The following is a 17,705-nucleotide window of genomic DNA, read 5'->3' as shown; positions in this document are numbered from 1 at the left end:
TGTGTGTGTGTGTGTGTGTGTGTGTGGCCAGCTCAGTCCACCAGGGGACGGGGCTGGCTGGCATGTGGTGCTGGGGGATTGAACCGAGGTCCCTTTGCTTTACTAAGCTCGTTCTAAGTAGGTGCTTTAGACCACTGAGCCATCTCACCAGCCCTGGTCTCAAACTTTGAATGATCTTTCCTGCCTCAGCCTCCTGAGTGCTGGAATTATCAATGGCTTTTTAAACCTTTGAGGATGAGTAAATATTAAGAATCCATGTTGGGCCCAAGGAGATAGCTCAGAAGAATAAGCACTTGCCTGGCAAACACAGAGTCCTGAGTTCAATCCCTGGTACCACCAAAAAAAAAAAAAAAAAGAATCCATGTTAAAGACTAAACCCAAGAACTTGGAGACAATGTTCCCCAAAGTCTAAGATGCTGAGTTGGTTTGGAAATACCTTGAATATTCCTTTCCTAAATCTTACTGCTGATCTTGATTTTCTGTTTCAGGCAAAGAAAAAAGATCCCCTTGGTTCCAGAAAATCTCCTGAAAAAGAGGAAGGCATATCAAGCCCTCAAAGCCACCCAGGCAAAGCAGGCACTTTTGGCAAAGAAAGAGGTAATGCTGGCAAACCTGGAAGAGGGTGGGTGTTAGCATTCATTTTGTGTGAATTTTATCCAGCAAGTTGTTTATACGTTAGAAATTTTTCCCAGTAATTTTGTTTTTGTTTTTAGGGAAGAGTCTGTAGGGTGTTCAGAGTCTCACTACTAGATCAGACTTGTAGTGATCTGCCTGTTTGCAGCCTCCAAGAGCTGGGAGTACAGGCGTGTGTCACCATGCCCAGTCTCAATTGCCTCTCAGTACGCCCCCCTGGGACTGGCATGGCAGGCCCGGGGATCGAACCCCCAGCCCCTGCGCCTGCTTGCAGGCACTTTAATCTGCTAAACTATTTGGACCTTTTCCCAGTAATTTTTAAGCTTTCTTATTTTATATTTATTTATTTTAGGAGACAGAGGCTCACTTTACTGACCATGAACTCACTGTGTAGCCTAGGCTGGCCACAGATTGTGGCACTCCTGCCTCAGCTTTTAAAAAAAGAGTTTTTTAAAATCTTTTATTGATTTATTTATTTGGTACAGGGTCTCACTATACAGTTCAGACTCATAGTGATCTTCCTGTCTCAGCCTCCCTAGCGCTGGGACTACAGGTGTGTGCCACCACACCTGTTTTCAGTGGCCAGCATGGCATGCCCAGGGTTCCAGGACTGGCACAGCATGTGGTACCAGGGATCAAACTCAGGACCTTGTGCTTGCCAGGCAGGCTCTTAGGCCACCAAGCTACCTCCACAGCCCCTCAGCTTTTAAACTGATTATGTTACAGGCGTGTTTCACCATACCTAGCCCAAGTTTTCCCAGTTTTTCCCTGGTTTCTCATTCTTCCCTTATATGACAGGGTATGTTTGTTTGTACCCCTTTGCAGGACGTAGAAATGTGCTCGTTTTGTTTTGTTTTAAACAGGAGTCAAGCTCAGGTCCGTGCACTTGTCAGGCAGGTGCTTGTGCCACTGAGCTATATCCTTGGCTCAGCTCTGTCCTTAGTAACTCAGGAATTACTATTGTGGAAGTAAATTGAGTATAAGCAGAGGGCCATGGTGGTGCATGCCCGTAATGGCAGCAACTTAGTGAGACCGTGGCTTAGTAGGGCTGTAGTTCAATGCAGAGGCCCTGGGTTTAATCTCTGGTACTGGAAAAGAAAAAGGATTAGTGCAGACACAAAGTAGTAATAATGACCTATTTTCTCTACAAAAGAGGAAGGTAAAGGAGATCAGATTTAAGCGACTGGAATCCTTCCTTCATGATTCCTGGCGGCAGCGGCGTGACGGGGTGCGTGTGAAACGACTCGAAGTGAAACCTCGCGCTTTGGAAGCACCTGATGAACATTCCTTGGCCTTCGTTGTCCGCCTCCAAAGGTAGAGTACTGGGATCTTTTCACATTCCCTGCAACTGGGTGAACTGCTGATTCAGCTTTAAAGCTTGCTTTTTTTGTGTTAGTACCAGGAATTGAACTCAAGGCCTTGCACTTACCAGCCAGGCACTGTGCCACTGACCTACATCCCCAGTACCCCCCCCCTTTTCCAGAAAGGCTTTTAAGCAAATATCTTTGGTTTTTGTCTTTGTTTTGGTATCAGAATGGAACTCTGGACCTTATGCTTGCCGTGCAGGCACTGTGCCACTGAGCTGTATCCCAGCCCTAAGCAAAGTCTTGAAGTAAAAAAATCAGGGCTTTTTTCTAGGAACTAAAACAGGGCAGAATGAATGGGGGAACATATTCAGTGCTAAGAAGAAATTTCCACGTTTAGTGGTACTTTGCTGACTTCTCCCTGCTCTTATATGTAACTGACTCTTGCTGTAAAACTTGTGAGTTTTATTTTTTTATTTTTTGTGCGGAACTGGGGATTGAACTCAGGCCCTTGAGCTTTCCAGGCAAGCACTTATTCTACTGAGCTATCTCCCTGGCTCTGTGAATTTTAAATACTTAGGAGTTCTGTCCTCATTAACCCCAAACCACTATCCATAATCTCTTTCCTTGAGTATTGTACTATGTTAGTTTTCTAACTAGATTTTCCTGAGTCTGGTTCACAGTCTCAGATCTTTCCTGTAACCTGCGTTCAATGGTTATCAGGAAAAAAAAAAAAAAAAACACCAACAATAACAAAAAACCAGGGCTGGTGAGATGGCTCAGTGGTCTAAAGCACCTACTTAGCACAAGCTTAGCAAAGGCCAGGGACCGCGGTTCAATCCCCCAGCACCACATGCCAGCCCGCCCCGCCCCCTGGTGGGCTGAGCTGGCCACACACACACACACACACTCTAATTAATTAATTAACTAATTAAACATGGGGGCCAAGGAGATGGCTCAGTGGAATAAGCGTTTCCCTGGCAAGCGCAAGTGCCTAAGTTCAATCCCCAGTTCTGCCAAAAAAAAAAAAAAAAAGTGTTTCTTTGCTTAAAATCTTCAGTAACTTTCACCGCCTATGCAAACAAGTCAAGCTTCTTTAGTTAGACCAGTATCACTCTCATCACTACCCACAAGTTCAGGGACTTTCTGTTCCCTTTGTACCCTGGGCACTGCTTCACATCAGGGAAAGATGGTACATTTACAAACTGTTGCCCATCAAAGAGGGCTGTGTCTTTCCCTGTGCACCTAGTGGAGTGGTACACATTTCTGGGTGCTTGCTGGACTGCCGTAAACCGGAGAGAGCCTCACTTCTCTTCCTGTGTGTTTCAGTATTAACGGGGTGAGTTCATTAGTACAGAAGACCATTGCAAGACTTCGCCTGAAGAAGCTGTTCAGTGGTGTCTTTGTTAAAGTCACCCCCCAAACTCTCAAAATGCTGCGAATAGTGGAGCCTTATGTGACCTGGGGGTGAGTGTTTCCTTGTGCGTTCATGGTGCCCAGCTGTTCTCCCAGGCTTGTGTGCTCTGCTGGACCTGGAGCGGCAGGGGGAGGATTAGTGACTGGACTGAGCAGTGTCGTGGCAGGGATTGTTCAGTTGACAGCCTGGGGTGTTGGCGTGCAGTGCTTATATAAGAGTGCTTAGTATTCCTCAAGCATCAAAGCCCTGCAGAGGCCTGGGTTTAAGACACAGCTTTTGTATCCTCTTGAGTAAATTAGAGGCCAAAATGCAGTTTTTTAATATTATGCTGCCAAAGTGAACACAAGGTAGACTTTTTGTTGTATCTGGGAAATAAACTGTTTGACCTGGTGAGCGTCCATCCATATGTGAGATGTCTAGTTACATTGCAGGGCCACTCTAGTTTTAATCCCCTCCTGCGCGTGTGTATCCCCAGCTGGAAAGGGAGCACAGAACACTGAGGTGGGAGCTGGGGAGGAGAACTCTCCTGCCTTTTCTCAGCCCAGCCACAATGTGCCAGGCTCCAGCTGAAGCTGCGCTGTTTCTGCCTCACAGATTTCCAAATCTGAAGTCTGTCCGGGAACTGATTTTGAAACGTGGACAGGGCAAGATTAAGAATAAGACCTTCCCGCTGACGGACAACACTGTGATCGAGGAGCACCTGGGTGAGTGCCACACCGAAGGGCCGCCTGGGCCAGAAAGCGAGGGTCTTCGGTAGTGCTGGCTTGGGAACTAAGGTGTGTTCTTGTTGGGTCCCCAGGAGCTTTTCAGTATGCACATGCTGCAAAGATGGATAGTAAAGGAATCTGCTTTTATTGCGTTTTTAGGCAAGTTTGGTGTCATTTGCCTGGAAGACCTCATCCATGAAATCGCCTTCCCAGGGGCGCATTTCCAGGAGATTGCCTGCTTCTTGCGCCCTTTCCACCTCTCTGTGGCCCGGCACGCTACCAAGAACAGAGTGGGCTTCCTCAAGGAGATGGGCTCACCTGGCTATCGGGGTGAGCGCATCAACCAGCTCATCCGCCAGTTGAACTAGTTCCAGGTGAGCCAGGGCCGAGCACCTTCCTTGGCCCAACCTTGACGGGCCATGCTTTGTCCTCTAAAAGTTCTTTTTGTAGGCAGAGGTATAGTGCGTGGTACAGCACTTGCCTAGCACATTTGAAAAGACCTTGGGTTTGGTCTACCAGCAAGGTAGGAACGTTCTTACTACTACATAAGAGTAAATGGGGGCTGGTGAGATGGCTCAGTGGTCTAAAGCACCTACTTAGAACAAGCTAAGCGCACAGGGACCGTGGTTCAATCCCCAGCACCACATGCCAGCCAGCCCCGCCCCCTGGTGGGCTGAGCTGGCCACACACACAAAAAAAATAAATAAATAAATAAAAGTAAATGGGAGGTTGGGAGGCAGGAGGTAATGTGCTTACCAGCTTGATGGCTACAAAGGAGAGCTCTGTATTCTGTAAATAGATGCAGGCGCAGTGGGGGTGGTGCAGTGGTAGCACACTCACCTAATGTGCCCAGGGCAGGTTCAATGCCCAGCACGTTACAGGGTAGGAAAACTTGCAGTGGCCATTTAGCTGGAAATAGGAACGGAAGAATAGAAATTAAAAGAATGTTAAGGGGGCCGGGGAGATGGCTCAGTAGGATAAGTGCTTGACTGGAAAACGCAAGGATCTGAGTTCAATCCCTGGTTCCGCCAAAAAAAAGAATGTTAAGACCTAAGTCATTTGTGTATTTTGTTGAGGCACTCAACTTTGTTTTTTTGTTTTGTTTTGTTTTTAATTTTATTTATTTATTTATTTATTTTTTGTGTGTGGCCAGCTCAGCCCACCAGGGGGCGGGGATGGCTGGCATGTGGTGCTGGGGGATTGAACCGAGGTCCTTGTGCTTTGCTTGGCTTAGTTTGTTCTAAGTAGGTGCTTCAGACCACTGAGCCATCTCACCAGCCCTGAGGAACTCAACTTTGAAATTGTTTTTTATTGCTGCTATTCCTTGTGGGTGTGTTAAGTTCATATTGACAGTTTTGGGGTTTGTTTGGGTTTTTTTTCTTCCTCAGAATAACAAAACAGTGTCTTGAAGCATGTTTTTGTTTTTTGAACTGGTACCAAGTGTCTTCAGAGAAGATGATTTTTCTGCTTTCAGAGACTGGAAGGAAGCATAAGGGAATCGGCATGGCAGGCACCTCTCAGCACCGCCCAGTTTCAAGGAAGAGTTCCGTTGTTCCCCATCATGCCACGGCTGAAATCAGCACTTGCTGTGGAGGAAGAGGTCCTGTTTTGCTGCATCTTCTGTCCTGGGGCTCACTGTGGGTGAATGACTCGGAGCTGTGGACCCAGCCCAGAGGCGTACTTGAGTCTGGAGCCTCAGAGCTCTTTTGAAAAGACTGAAAATACAGTCACAACTGTCTGGAAAACAAGTGTTCAGCTGTGTCTGTCAGGAGGCCAGGTTCCAGCTTTCAGTGATACGGCTTTGTGAGGTCTCAGACTTGCGTGGCCCAGGTGGCTTTTGTACCTTAGCTTGGAACTGACTCAGTTTCTTTTCTCTACCTCAGAATTTGGGAAGGGAGCCAGGCATAATGGCACACGCCTGTAATCTGGACACTGGAGAGTCTGAGGCAGAAAGATCACTGAGTTTGAGGCCAGCCTGGGCTATAAAGTGAGTTCAAGGCCTGTGTGTACTGCATAGTGAAACCCTGTTTCAAAATGACATAAATAAGAATTTGGGAAAGGAAGAACCTCCTTCCTAGAAGCAAGGCATTCACTCAAGTTTGTTGGAAATTTCAGGGTGTTCCTGGAGTCCTCTTTAGGACCTGTGCATCTTGTATTAAAAAAAACAACAACAACACTATCAAGACCAGGTGTGGTGGCGCACAACTGTAATCCAGCACTGGGGAGGCTAAAACAGGATCACTGGGAATCACAGCATAGTGAGACCCTCGAGCAAATACATAAAATTTTAAAACAAGCCCTGTTGTTGGTTTTGGTCACCCAGGCCCTGAGCTGAGCTAGCTAGCTAATTGGATCGTGTCCTGTGTGAGAGCACCAAGCCAGTTGAGTGTTTCCACTTAACGTAGTTAAGCAGTGTTGTCTCCTGCACCTCTGCAACTCTGAGGAATCCTCACCAGTTTTTTCTTGGGCTTCAGGATGTAATTTCCAGGTTTCTTTGATGATTAACTATCTCCTTAAAACCCAGGACAGCAGAAGCCTATTTTCTTGGTTTGACATGGATAGCGTTAGCTTTTAGGCTGTGGCTAGGAAGCTGCTTAGTTGGATTTTTTACTTGCATATTCTAGCCTCAAAGTATTGGCCTGGTAATGATGGAACAGACCAGCAGTAAGTTCTGGGAATATGAATCTGAGAAGTCCTTGCTGTCACTGTTGCTGCTGGATTTTTTACATGATCTTTGAAGACATTGTAGAGCCACTTTTTATCAAGCCTTCCTTTCTCTGCCTGTCTGGAAAATAGCTGCCCAAAGTAAAAATGTCGCCTGGATCCTGGACATCTAGCAGCACTAGGGTTTGGTGCTCCGTTGTTCTCCCCTGTGTCTTCTGCTCCCTCACTTGCTGCAGCTCACAGTCTTGAGCAGTTGGTGAGGAGGAGCCAAACAGCCCAGCTGTACTGAAAACTTGTTCCCCCATTGTGCCCCCTGGTCCTTTCTAATCGGCCTCACTGTGGTGTGGGCTCACCTGTCAGCTATGAAACTGAGATGGAGGTTAACAGTGCCTTACAGCCTGCCAGGTTGTGAGGTCATTAGATGTGTTGGTTCCATACTTCACCTGCCAGGAATAGCTGTTACAGGTTTTGCCTTTATTAAGAAGTCCTAGGGGCCAGGGAGATAGCTCAGTGGAATAAGCACTTGCCTGCCAAGTGCAAGGGCCTGAGTTCTGCCAAATTTTTTTTTTTTTTTTTTTTTTTTTTTCAGAACCGGGGATTGAACTCGGGCCCTTGCACTTGCCAGAGAAGTGCTTATTCCACTGAGCCATCTCCCCGGCCCCCTCAAGGGCCTGAGTTCAATCCCTGGTTCTGCAAAAATAAATAAAATTTAAAAAAGAAGTCCTATTGCTTTAAAATGGTGCATCTGCCAGGCTGTAATCCCAGCACTTGGAAAGTGGAGACTGGAGGGTTGCTGTGAGTTCAAGGCCACCCTGAGCTACATAACAAGACTTTAAAAAAAAAAAATTTGGGCCGGGGAGATGGCTCAGTAGAATAAGCGCTTCCTTAGCAAGTGTAAGGGCCTGAGTTCAATCCCCAGCTCTAAAAAGAAAAAAATATATATATATGGTTAAAGCCATCTAGGTATGAGAGTCTGGGGTTTGTCTTACTAAATAAGGGCCTAGATTTGTCTTACTAAATAAGAGGGCCAAGGCTGTTGCTCTGTGTGAAGCATTTAAGGCCCTGGGTTTCACCCCCAGCACCACAAGAGAACTCTTGCGTTGTGGCCCAGGCCTGTAATCCCAACTGAGGCTGAGGCAGGATTGCTTGAGTTGAAGGCCAGAGTACTCTACATAGTAAGACCCTGTCTTTGGAAAAATAAAACAGTAGCTTTCAGTTTGATTACACCTGTAATCCCAGCACTTGGGATGAGGCAGGAAGATCCTTAAAAATTCAAGACTAGCCTGTACTGCACAGTAAAATCCTGCTTCAAAAAGACAAAAAAAGGGCTGGAGAGATGGCTCAGTGGTCTAAAGCACCTACTTGAAACAAGCTTGGCAAAGCACAGGGACCGCGGTTCGATCCTCCAGCACCACATGCCAGCCAGCCTCGCCCCCTGGTGGGCTGAGCTGGCCACACACACACACAATAAATGTAATAAATAAAAATAAATATTTAAAAAAAAAAGGCAAAAAAAAAATTTTCAATTCCAAATTCTATATAAATGTAAGAGACTAACAGAAACTTTCCTTGTAGAGGCCCAGTGATCAGACTAGACTATGCTAATGTGGGCTTTACAAGGCAGCTCATAGCTCCTCTGTTCTAGGTTTTGTCAGGAAAGCAGTTCGGGTGCAGCGAGCTCCGAGGTTTGGCCTTCGGTGGTGGCGCCGGGAGCTTTGCCTCTGCTATGAGCCCAGCCCTTCACCTGTTTCTCACACCCAAGTTGTCTTGTTGAGATGTTTTAGTCTAGTTCAGGATAGCTTTGAACTCACTATGTAGCCTTGGCTGGTCTTGAATTCAAAACGGTTCTTACACCTCAGCCTTCCATGAGCTGAGCCAGAATGACAGATGTGTGCCACCATGCCCAGCTCAGACCCGTTTTCTAAAGGCTTGTTGTTGGTCGCTCTGCCAGGTAATTTATTTGATAGATCTTTGAAGTCATTCTGGGTGTAATTTTAGGTTGGTTGGTTTTGAGGAGCCAGGGATTGAACTTGGGCCCTTGCGCTTGCCAGGCAAGCGCTCATTCTACTGAGCCATCTCCCGGGCCCCTTGGTGTTAAATTTTAGTATCAAGCCTTTCATCTAGGAAATGCCACCTAAATCGCAGGTTCCTTTGTCACCAGCACTGAACGAGCTGGCCTAGGTGCCCAGGTTGGCTGCCTCATATTCCCCCGTTACTAACCCAAGTGGGTCAGGCCTTACAGTGGGGCCCCAGTTGCTTTTCTTTGTCAGCAGGAATAAACCCAGGGTCTCCACGTGCCAGACAAGGGCTCTGCCAACGAACTGCACCCCAGCTTCCCCCGTGTAGTATTCTGACAAAAACAGACACAAAGCAAATAAACAGGAAGGTCGTTCCAGTAGACGCCAGTGAAGCAGGATTTTATTTTTAACTGACAATCTGGTCCCGGAATCCGAGTAGTGGGCAGCCCGGAGGAGACTTCAGTCCGGTCAGGACAAACGCAAAGAACACGGAGTGGCCAGTTTCCAGGGTCCTAAGTCCGTGCGGGGCCCTGTAGCTCCAGACCCAAGACGCCGAGGAACTAAGGCTTCAGGAGCCTGAGGGCGGTGGGGCGGCGGCCTCCCAGGGCTTCGGCCTTCGCGGGAGCTGGGATGCCGTGGGGTCGCTGTAGGTGGCCGTGATATGGCGTTTCTCTATGCCTGGGAGCTCCTGGCCCCGCTGCACCAGTTGCAGGAGCTGCGCCAGGGTCACCGACGCCGGAGGAGATGCTGCAGGCTGGAGGGATCCTAGGGCCGGCACGGGACTGCCGGGCTGATCCATGTCTGTATCCGACTTCCCCAGAGCACCTCCTTATGTACTTCCGCAGCCGTGGAGCCTGCCGGGAACTCGGGGAGCAAGCACTTCCGGGGTGTGGAGCCTCTCGGGAATGCTGGGAGCGCACCCTTTCCAGAACGAGTGTGACGCCACAGTCTCGGGAGACCGAGTCGTTTCGGACCACCTACGCTGGGGAGCGCGCGAGGACGCCTTTCACCCTCACAGCTAGGCTTCAGACAGGATGATTTAGCGCGCCCAGTGAGTAGTCCCACCACTTGGGACGGCTGAAGCCGAAAGATTGTGAAGTCGAGCCCAGTCTTAGACTTAGCGGGACACTAGCTCAAAATTAAAAGGCCTGGGTTCAATTCCCTTTACTGGGAAGAAAGAAAGAAAAAAAAAAAAAAAAAAAAAAGTGTAATGAGTGACCCAATGTGAGGTTCACCCATAAAGCATGGAGAACTTTCTTGACCCACGGAGCAGATAACAACCTCATGATAGCAATGTCAGTTTCTCATCATGCTGTGGTTTTCTAGAGAATGCTCTTGTTCGTAGGCGATATATGCACAAGTGATTAGGGGTGAAGTCCTAATGAAAGCAGAGTTGCTGAACTGCTAAGGACAAGCGACTGAATGGAGGAGATTGTGGACTTCAAGATAGAAGGTTGGACTGGAGCGCAGTGAGAGCTTCAACAGTCAGCTGGTGGGAGGCTGGCCACATTGTAGAGTGAGCAATTGGTCTGAGAGGCTAAATCCTAAGAATTCCTGGTCTGCTAGGAGTGAGGTGGTGACTCAGGGAGGACCCACACTAGCTGCAGGATGGGGAGCAGTCATGCTGCACACAGACCATGTGGTGAGATGTTCAAGGCCAAGAGGGAAAGCAGAGAACTGCTGTGTAGCAGTGAGTTAAACAATTGTGCATGTTCTAAAACCTGCACAGCTCTGGGCATAGTGCAGTGCAGTTTCCTAGCTGGTGAACATAACCCAGTGCCGAGGACAGGACATTCAGGGCTCTCCCAGCACTCACTCCCTAGATATTTGGTTGAATGCTGATCTGTGGCCTCTATAATAAAACTTCAGGGGCTGGGGAGACAGCTCAGTAGAATAAGTGCTTGCCTGGCAAGTGTAAGGTCCTGAGTTCAATCCCCAGTACCGCCAAAAAGAAACTAAAACTACACCCCAACCATAGTGGCACACACCCGTAATCCCAGCAATCCAGGAGGCTGAGGCAGGGGGATTGAAGGATGGAACCAAGTGCCTTAGTTACTTTTTCTTGTTGCCGAAACAAAATGCCCAATACCTAAAGTTAAAGGAGGAGTCATGTACCTCGGTAGTGTCCCAAATTTTCTGATCAAGAAGATTATGGGACCAAAGAGGAAAGTGATGATGATGTAGAGTGTGCCTAAGGAGAGTCACACGGAGAGAAAACACTCAGGCTTTCACAGAGAGCACATTGGCCAAGCAATGGCCGTGACTCATCCACATGGCTGACACTGACAAAGGTTCTACAATCTGAGGTACAGGATCTCAGGATAAATCCTGAGGGAATTTCACTGACCTTCTCAGACCCAAAAGCTACAACTCTTGTTGCATAGGTCCTGCTTTACCTTGGTCTTAACCATCCAGCAGAAAAGTATGAAGACGAAATATAGGAAGTAAAGCCATGCTGTTATGTTGAGCTGTGGGGGACTCAGGTCAATAATTTCTGACATTGACAGTTAAACAGAAGTCCCAATGCTATTATGGGCTACTGGACTCTTTTAGAATATTTTGCTGAGTTTATACACCTATAATATTCAAATAACGGAACTTAGAAAAAAAGGGGTATACAGATGAATGTCCATTTTGTATCTGTATTTAAAGTGGTTAGGATAGATATATAGTTACATTGTCTTAATGAATAGAATGATTTGTTCTAATGGTGTTTTTTTGTTTGTTTTTTTTTTGTTTTTTTTTTTTCGGAACCGGGGATTGAACTCAGGTCCTTGCACTTGCCAGGGAAGTGCATATTCCACTGAGCCATCTCCCCAGCCCCTGTTCTAATGGTGTTTGTAAATAAGATCTCAGGTCCGCATCTTGCATAGCAGTTAACCACTAAGAAGAATATATGCAGTGTGTTGGTTATTGAAACTGTCCTACCGATTTGATTTGAAACTGTCTCATTGCTATTTGTTTATCAATAAAATTATGAAAAAAAAATAAATAAAGTTAAAGGAGGAAAGATTTATTTTTAGCTCACAGTTTGCAGAGGTTTCAATTCACAGTTGACTCCAAGGCAGGGTGGAATGGCAGAGGGCCATCATAGAGGAGAGAGAGTTCGTGGTAGGCAGAAGGCAGTAAAACAGGTATCAAGCAGCAAGCGTAGCAGCCCACTTTCCCTTGTGTTCCATTACAGGGAACTCCAGCCCCTTAGAGTGGCATCCTTATACCCAGGCAGGGCATCCTTAATCCTACCTAGGACTATGCCAAACCAATCGGTGGACTAAGTAAGCACACCCTTGATCCCAGCGTCACATTCTCTAGGTCCAGCCACTTTGGAAGAGCCCCACCCATGAAGGTTTAGGGGAGACAGACACAAACCATAACATTCCGCCCCTGCCCCTCCCAAGACTCATGTGCATCCCTCTATGCAAAAGGCATTTAATCTGTCTCCAAGAGTTGTCAAATTCCTATCAGTTTCAACATTTCTGAGAAGTCTTAAGCCCAAAGTTTCCTCTGAGATTTAAGCAAACTCAGCTGCCAGCCCCTGTACAAATGAAAGGAAAGTTAAGCTCTTCCAATACACAGTTGTGCTGGGTGTGGTGGCGCACATCTGTAGTCCCAGCACTCTGGGAGGCTGAGGTGGGAGGATTGCCTAGTTAAAGGCCAGCCAGGTAAATTCAAGGACAGTCTGGACTATTAATCAAGGCCCAGTCTCAAAAAAATTCCTATTCCGGCCAGTGCAGATATATAGGTCAGCTGACCAGGAGCCTGCTTAGGCAAGCACAGAGACCGGGGTTCCATCCCTGACGCCACGTGACACGCTGGCCCCACCCCTGGGCACGCTGGCTGTGCTGACCGCTGAGGCTGGGCATGGTGGCGCGCACCTGTCTTCCCAGCATTTGGGAGGCTGTAAACAGGCAGATCACTATGAGTTCAAGCTGCGTAGTGAGACCCTGAACACCCCATAGACCCTTCTCTAAAAAATAAAAAATAAAAATTAGTAATGCATGAAAAGGAGGCTGGAAGTTCAGTGCTTCAGGGTGGGCAGAAAGACTGGCTGAAAAAAAAAGAAAAAAAAGGCTCTCTGGATCACCACTATTTTTATTAGCCAATGCATGGGGAGGGGTAGTGACTGCCTCCAGGAACAGTAATGGCAATGACAGGGGACTAGTGAAAGAACAACAATGCATTCATGCCAGGAGGGGCCAAGAGCCAGTAAGGCAACTGTACTTTCCCCAGGTGAAGCTTTTACTCCTGCTACTACTTTTACTCCTGATCCTGGTCGTCTTCAGCAGGCTATATCTTGCCCTGTGAGCACCTCAACATCACTAGCAGTAGGGCCTCAGATGTGACCCAGAGAAAGAGTTTCCACCTTCCAGTTCAGTTGACAGGACAGGACAAGGACAACCTCAGACATCTTCCAGACTCACTTCATAATCTGTGGTCCCTAACACGCAGGCTTGGTGTTAGGCTGGGCAGTGCACCCCTGAGAGGGCAGTGTGTGAAGCTGTGAGTGTGAAGCCGAAGGTGCGGTGGAGACCCGTGAGGTTTGGAGGCACCGAGAACATGGGTCATTTGAGGAAAACTACAAGGAAGGAGCACAGCTAGTGCATGAGAGAATCTGCAGGACACAGCTGCAGGAAGTACTGCAGAGGTGGAGCCACCCTAGCCCTTTGAAAAAAATTTGTTTTGGTACCAGGAATTAAACTCAGGACCTCGTGTTTGCTGTTCAGGTACTGTGTCACTGAGCCATATTGCTGGCCAGTCCTTTGAAATTTACCTCTTGGGCTGGGGAGATAGCTCAGTGGAGTAAGAGCTTGCCTGGCAAGTGTAAGGTCCTGAGTTGATCCCTGGTACCACAAAAAGGAGAGGAGGAGGAGGAAGATCACATCTGCCATAGATTTTCTTGGATGATGGACATGGAACTACAAGATATAATGTAGTCTCAGCACACCTCAGGGGCAGGGCCAGCAGGGCAGGCCCAGGGATAGAACCCCCAGCCGCTGTGCCTGCTTGCAGGCACTCTAATCCGCTGAGCTATTTGGCTAGCCCTCAAAAGACTCTTCATAGATTGGAAGGATTCAGGCTGACCGCAGCTGCACACAGCTCTTGGTGTAGCATGCCCGGGTGTGCCCCAGACCAAGGGCTGGCACACAGTCCCAGATCCCTGGCCTCCAGGGCTCCTAGCCTCCCAGGGAAGTCACAGAAGTAAGTTATATGATGATTGTGATTTATTGCAGAAATAATAGTGTGGGGGAAAAAAAAGAAATAATAGTGTGGAACCTGGAGTGTTAAGTTTTGGGTGCACAAAAAAATCCACATATTCACTGATTTTTCTTTTTCTTTTCTATTTCATTTTTGAGGTGCTGGGAAGAGAACCTAGGACATTCATACTGAACTATATCCTCACTCCTTTTTTCAAATTTTGAGACAGTCTTGCTAAATCACAAAGTTGCCTAGGCTGGACTGGAGCTTGCCATCCTGAGTAGCTGGGCCATGGTGAATTAGATCCCAGAGGAACAGCACAAACCCCCACCCATGGGGGTTGGGGAGCTTCCAAGGCTGCCCTGGCAGTGCCACAGAGTTGGGAGAGCGAAGCTGGGAGGGTGGAACGTGAGGTTCACTGAGACCAAATGCCTGCCACAGCCCTCATCCAAGACCTGGGGCTTAATGTGCCGGCTCAGCCAGCCAGTAAGGGTGCAGAGAGCCTCCGGGCTGGTTAATTAAAGCCAGGCTTAATAGTCCCCTGCAGGTAATAAGCCTGAGGTGCCAAGACTCCCTGGCATGTGAGAGAATGGGGGTCTAGGAGCTGACGGGTGCTGGACTGGCTTTATTCTTAGCAGCCTTCTTAGCCTCCCAGCTGCATAGCTTAAAAGGCTCCAAAGCTCTCCCTTTGCTAAGCCGTTAAATCCTTGGTGACAGCCACCAGCATCATTGCCTTGCTTTAGCAACTGCAGTCACTGGATGAAGGGATGGGACTGGGTTCCCTGATTCCAGGGACAACTGTGGTATCGGGGTCCCTGGGGGTGCAGGGCCTGACCATGGTGGCCAACATCAAGGACAAAGTGGGGTGCAGCTCAGTGTATAAACACATGACAGGGCCTTGCATTCTGTCTCCAGCACTGGAAAAAATAATAAAAGGCACAAGGACACTGGTCCACAGTGAGTCATAAGGAAAAATTATCATTAGGGCCAAGATGCAGTCCTCTCTTTCCAGGTGCACTTGGAGACCTGTGTGTGAGTGGCTGTGGTGTAGGGACAGAAGCTGAGGTTGATCTGGTGTCCCAGTCACTGTTCCCATGGTGACCGCCACCTGGAGGGACACAGTTTTGCTATACAGCTTAAGATGACTTGGCTATCTCCTCCCAGGGCACCACCACCCCTTTGCTCACAGAATTCCACCCCATCCCTGTGAAGTGGACATTGGTAACCTCTGTCGGGGGCACACCTGCTCCAGCCAAGGACACGTGCAGATGGCAATTTCTGCCCCACATCCTGAAAGCAGCCAGCTGGCTGTGGCCTGGGCTCCTTAGGATGCATGTGGAAAGCCACACCCTGGGGCTGGGGAGATGGCTCAGTAGAATAAGCGCCTCCCTGGCAAGCGCAAGGGCCTGAGTTCAATCCCAGTTCTGCCAAAAAAAGAGAAGAAAAACAAAAAAGAAAAGAAAACTATACCCTAGAAGGTCAAGTGCTACCTAATAGGATGCAAAATATTTAAAATTAATTTTTTTTTTTTTTTTTGTTTCTTGCAACAAGGTTCTCATGATGAAGTTCAGGCTGGCCTTGAACTTACTATGTAGCCCAAGCCAGCCCTGAGTTTGCGTTGATCCTCTCGCCTCAGGCAGAATGCTGGGATTACAGGCACCCAGCAATGTGTAATACTTAAAACTCATAACCAAAATGGCTGGGCCTGTTGGTGCACACTTGTGACCTCAGCACTGGGGAGGCTGAGGTGAGAGGATCACTGTGAGTTCAAAGCCAGCCTGAGCTACATAGTTCAAGACCAGCCTGTGGGGCTGGGGAGATGGCTCAGTGGAATAAGCGCTTCCCTGGCAAGTGCATATTTGCCTGAGTTCAATCCCCCGTTCCACGCCCCCCCCCCAAAAAAAGACCAGCCTGTCTCAATCAACCAACCAAATAAACAATCAAACCATCAAACAAAATATCATAACCGAAATCCCTCCAAATCCAACTTCCTCACCCCCACCGGATCCTGGGAGGCTGAGCTACGTCCAGGGACTTCCATTCTGCCCTCCATGTATGGGTCACCAGCATGCTTGTGTTGTGAAGGCCACAGCTTCTTGTGGCTCTGGTTCCCAGAGTGGCTTCCTCATGAGCCTGTGATGGAGCCTTTCTTTGTACCCTACCCACATCTTTATAAACAGCTCTTTCTCCAATTCCCTTCAAATTGCCCATCTGTTTCCCTGCGAGGACCCAGAACATGCAGTACATGTTTTAGTTAGGATCCGATTTAGCAGCAAGCAACAGAAAACCCAGAATAACAGCAGCTTACATAAGATCACGTTGGTGTCTTTCTCGTGCCCGGGGAATAGGGTGCAGCTGCAGGGACATCAGATCTGACTGCAGATCCATGGAGCCGAGGCACTGTCCTGAGAACCGAGCAGTCAGCGACACCCAGGAGCCACGTCCACAGGGCCCTCCAGCCCTGCCTGCCGCACGTCTGGCGGCACCGCTCCCCCGCTCCCCCGGCCGCTGTTCCCAGCCGTGGCTGCCAGGCTGCTCCGACAGGATCTGCACCGGTGAGAGCTTCCTTGCAGTCAGCTCGGGCAGAGCCTCCAGAAGCTCCGTAGCTGCCCCCGCAGGAGCCTCGCAGACTCACGCTCTCACACGAAGTCGTGAACAGCAGCTCTTGCACCTCTAAGCCCCCAGAGTGGCAGGAAATTCCACCCTGGGGTTGGTCCAGCTTCTCCTTCCAACAGAAGGCTCTCTGCCCGGGCCGTGGGCATCATGGTGCTGATACAGGGGCAGGCTTCTGTGCCCCGTCTTTGGAACTTTTAGGAGGCTCCCTGTATCTGATTTAAGCCCTTCTTCAACTCTCATGAGTCTCCTTGCTTTAAATTAAAAAGTTGTGTTTGTTCGTTTTTGTTTTTGACACAGGGTCTTGCTGTGTAGCTCAGGCTGGCCTTGAACTCACTATTAGCACAGGCTGGTCTTGAACTCAGAGCGACTCTCCTGCCTCGGCTTTCCAAGTGCCAGGATGACAGGTGTGCACCACTGCAGCTAGCTTCACTCGTATTTACTAATTTATTTTCACACTGGGGATTGAGCCCAGGGCTTTTATACCAAGGTACATATATCCTCTGCCATTTCTGAAGAATTATTTTGTTTGTTTGTTTTTAATTTTGAGACAGGGTCTCACTAAATTGCTAAATTCCTCAGGCTAGGCTTGAATACATGATCTGCCTGTCTCAGTCTCGAGTGCTAGAATTATAGGTATGCACCACCACCTATGGCTCAGTTCATTACAACTTCATGGAACCTCTGTGTCCTGGGCTTCACCCTCGGCGCCAGGAGCTGGGATCTCTATTTGATAAATGCTGGGCGCCTGCTTCTGATGCCTCAGTGTGCATGCGCTAACCAGTGCCGTCCCCAGATTATGTGGTGACAGCAGCCATCCTCTCTACTGCACTTGGCTGTGTTTCCCTCCTTTCTTGGCTCCCATCCTTCGAGGCTTATCTCAGCTGAACAAGGGCCCAGGTTTGGGAGAGGGGAGGTGCAGTGCCCTGGCCCTGAGACCAAAGCTCAGGGCAGGACTCTCCAGGAACCACAGGGTTTGGGCTAGAGGGAAATTCCTGAGGCAGGCCTGGAACGGATCCAATCCCTGTAGTCCCCGCACTACAAGAGGAGAGCAAGTTCCAGCCCAGCCTGGACAACTTAGTGACTTGGCATGACTCTGTCTTAAAATAATAACAAAGGATAAAGGGATTGGGATGTAGTTCTGTGCAGAGGT

At 48.5% G+C, this 17,705-nt stretch overlaps 2 protein-coding genes across 4 annotated transcripts in view; both read left to right on the top strand.

The window, feature by feature from the left end:
* Rpl7l1 (ribosomal protein L7 like 1) overlaps window positions 1-5,650 on the top strand; it is a 6,489-nt gene extending 839 nt beyond the window's left edge. The window contains exons 2-7 of one of the 2 annotated variants that reach the window (XM_023719866.1): window positions 489-597; window positions 1,787-1,947; window positions 3,267-3,404; window positions 3,949-4,058; window positions 4,221-4,435; window positions 5,536-5,650. In XM_023719866.1, the coding sequence (XP_023575634.1) occupies window positions 489-597; window positions 1,787-1,947; window positions 3,267-3,404; window positions 3,949-4,058; window positions 4,221-4,429 (727 nt within the window). In that variant the 3' untranslated portion in view covers window positions 4,430-4,435; window positions 5,536-5,650. Of the gene's footprint in view, window positions 1-488; window positions 598-1,786; window positions 1,948-3,266; window positions 3,405-3,948; window positions 4,059-4,220; window positions 4,436-5,449 lie in introns of both variants that reach the window. The other variant, XM_023719876.1, reaches the window with a different exon arrangement.
* A 4,040-nt stretch (window positions 5,651-9,690) lies between these two features.
* Ptcra (pre T cell antigen receptor alpha) overlaps window positions 9,691-17,705 on the top strand; it is a 15,261-nt gene continuing 7,246 nt past the window's right edge. The window contains exons 1-2 of one of the 2 annotated variants that reach the window (XM_023719839.1): window positions 9,691-10,038; window positions 16,281-16,494. In XM_023719839.1, coding sequence (XP_023575607.1) covers window positions 16,326-16,494 — 169 coding nt within the window. In that variant the 5' untranslated portion in view covers window positions 9,691-10,038; window positions 16,281-16,325. Of the gene's footprint in view, window positions 10,039-16,280; window positions 16,495-17,705 lie in introns of those variants that run through there. The other variant, XM_023719841.1, reaches the window with a different exon arrangement.

This window comes from Octodon degus, unplaced genomic scaffold (assembly GCF_000260255.1).
Source record: "Octodon degus isolate 3935 unplaced genomic scaffold, OctDeg1.0 scaffold00005, whole genome shotgun sequence".
Classification (NCBI taxonomy): domain Eukaryota; kingdom Metazoa; phylum Chordata; class Mammalia; order Rodentia; family Octodontidae; genus Octodon; species Octodon degus.
The sequence above is the reverse complement of the archived record's forward strand: the minus strand, read 5'-3'. Positions and strand labels throughout refer to the sequence as shown.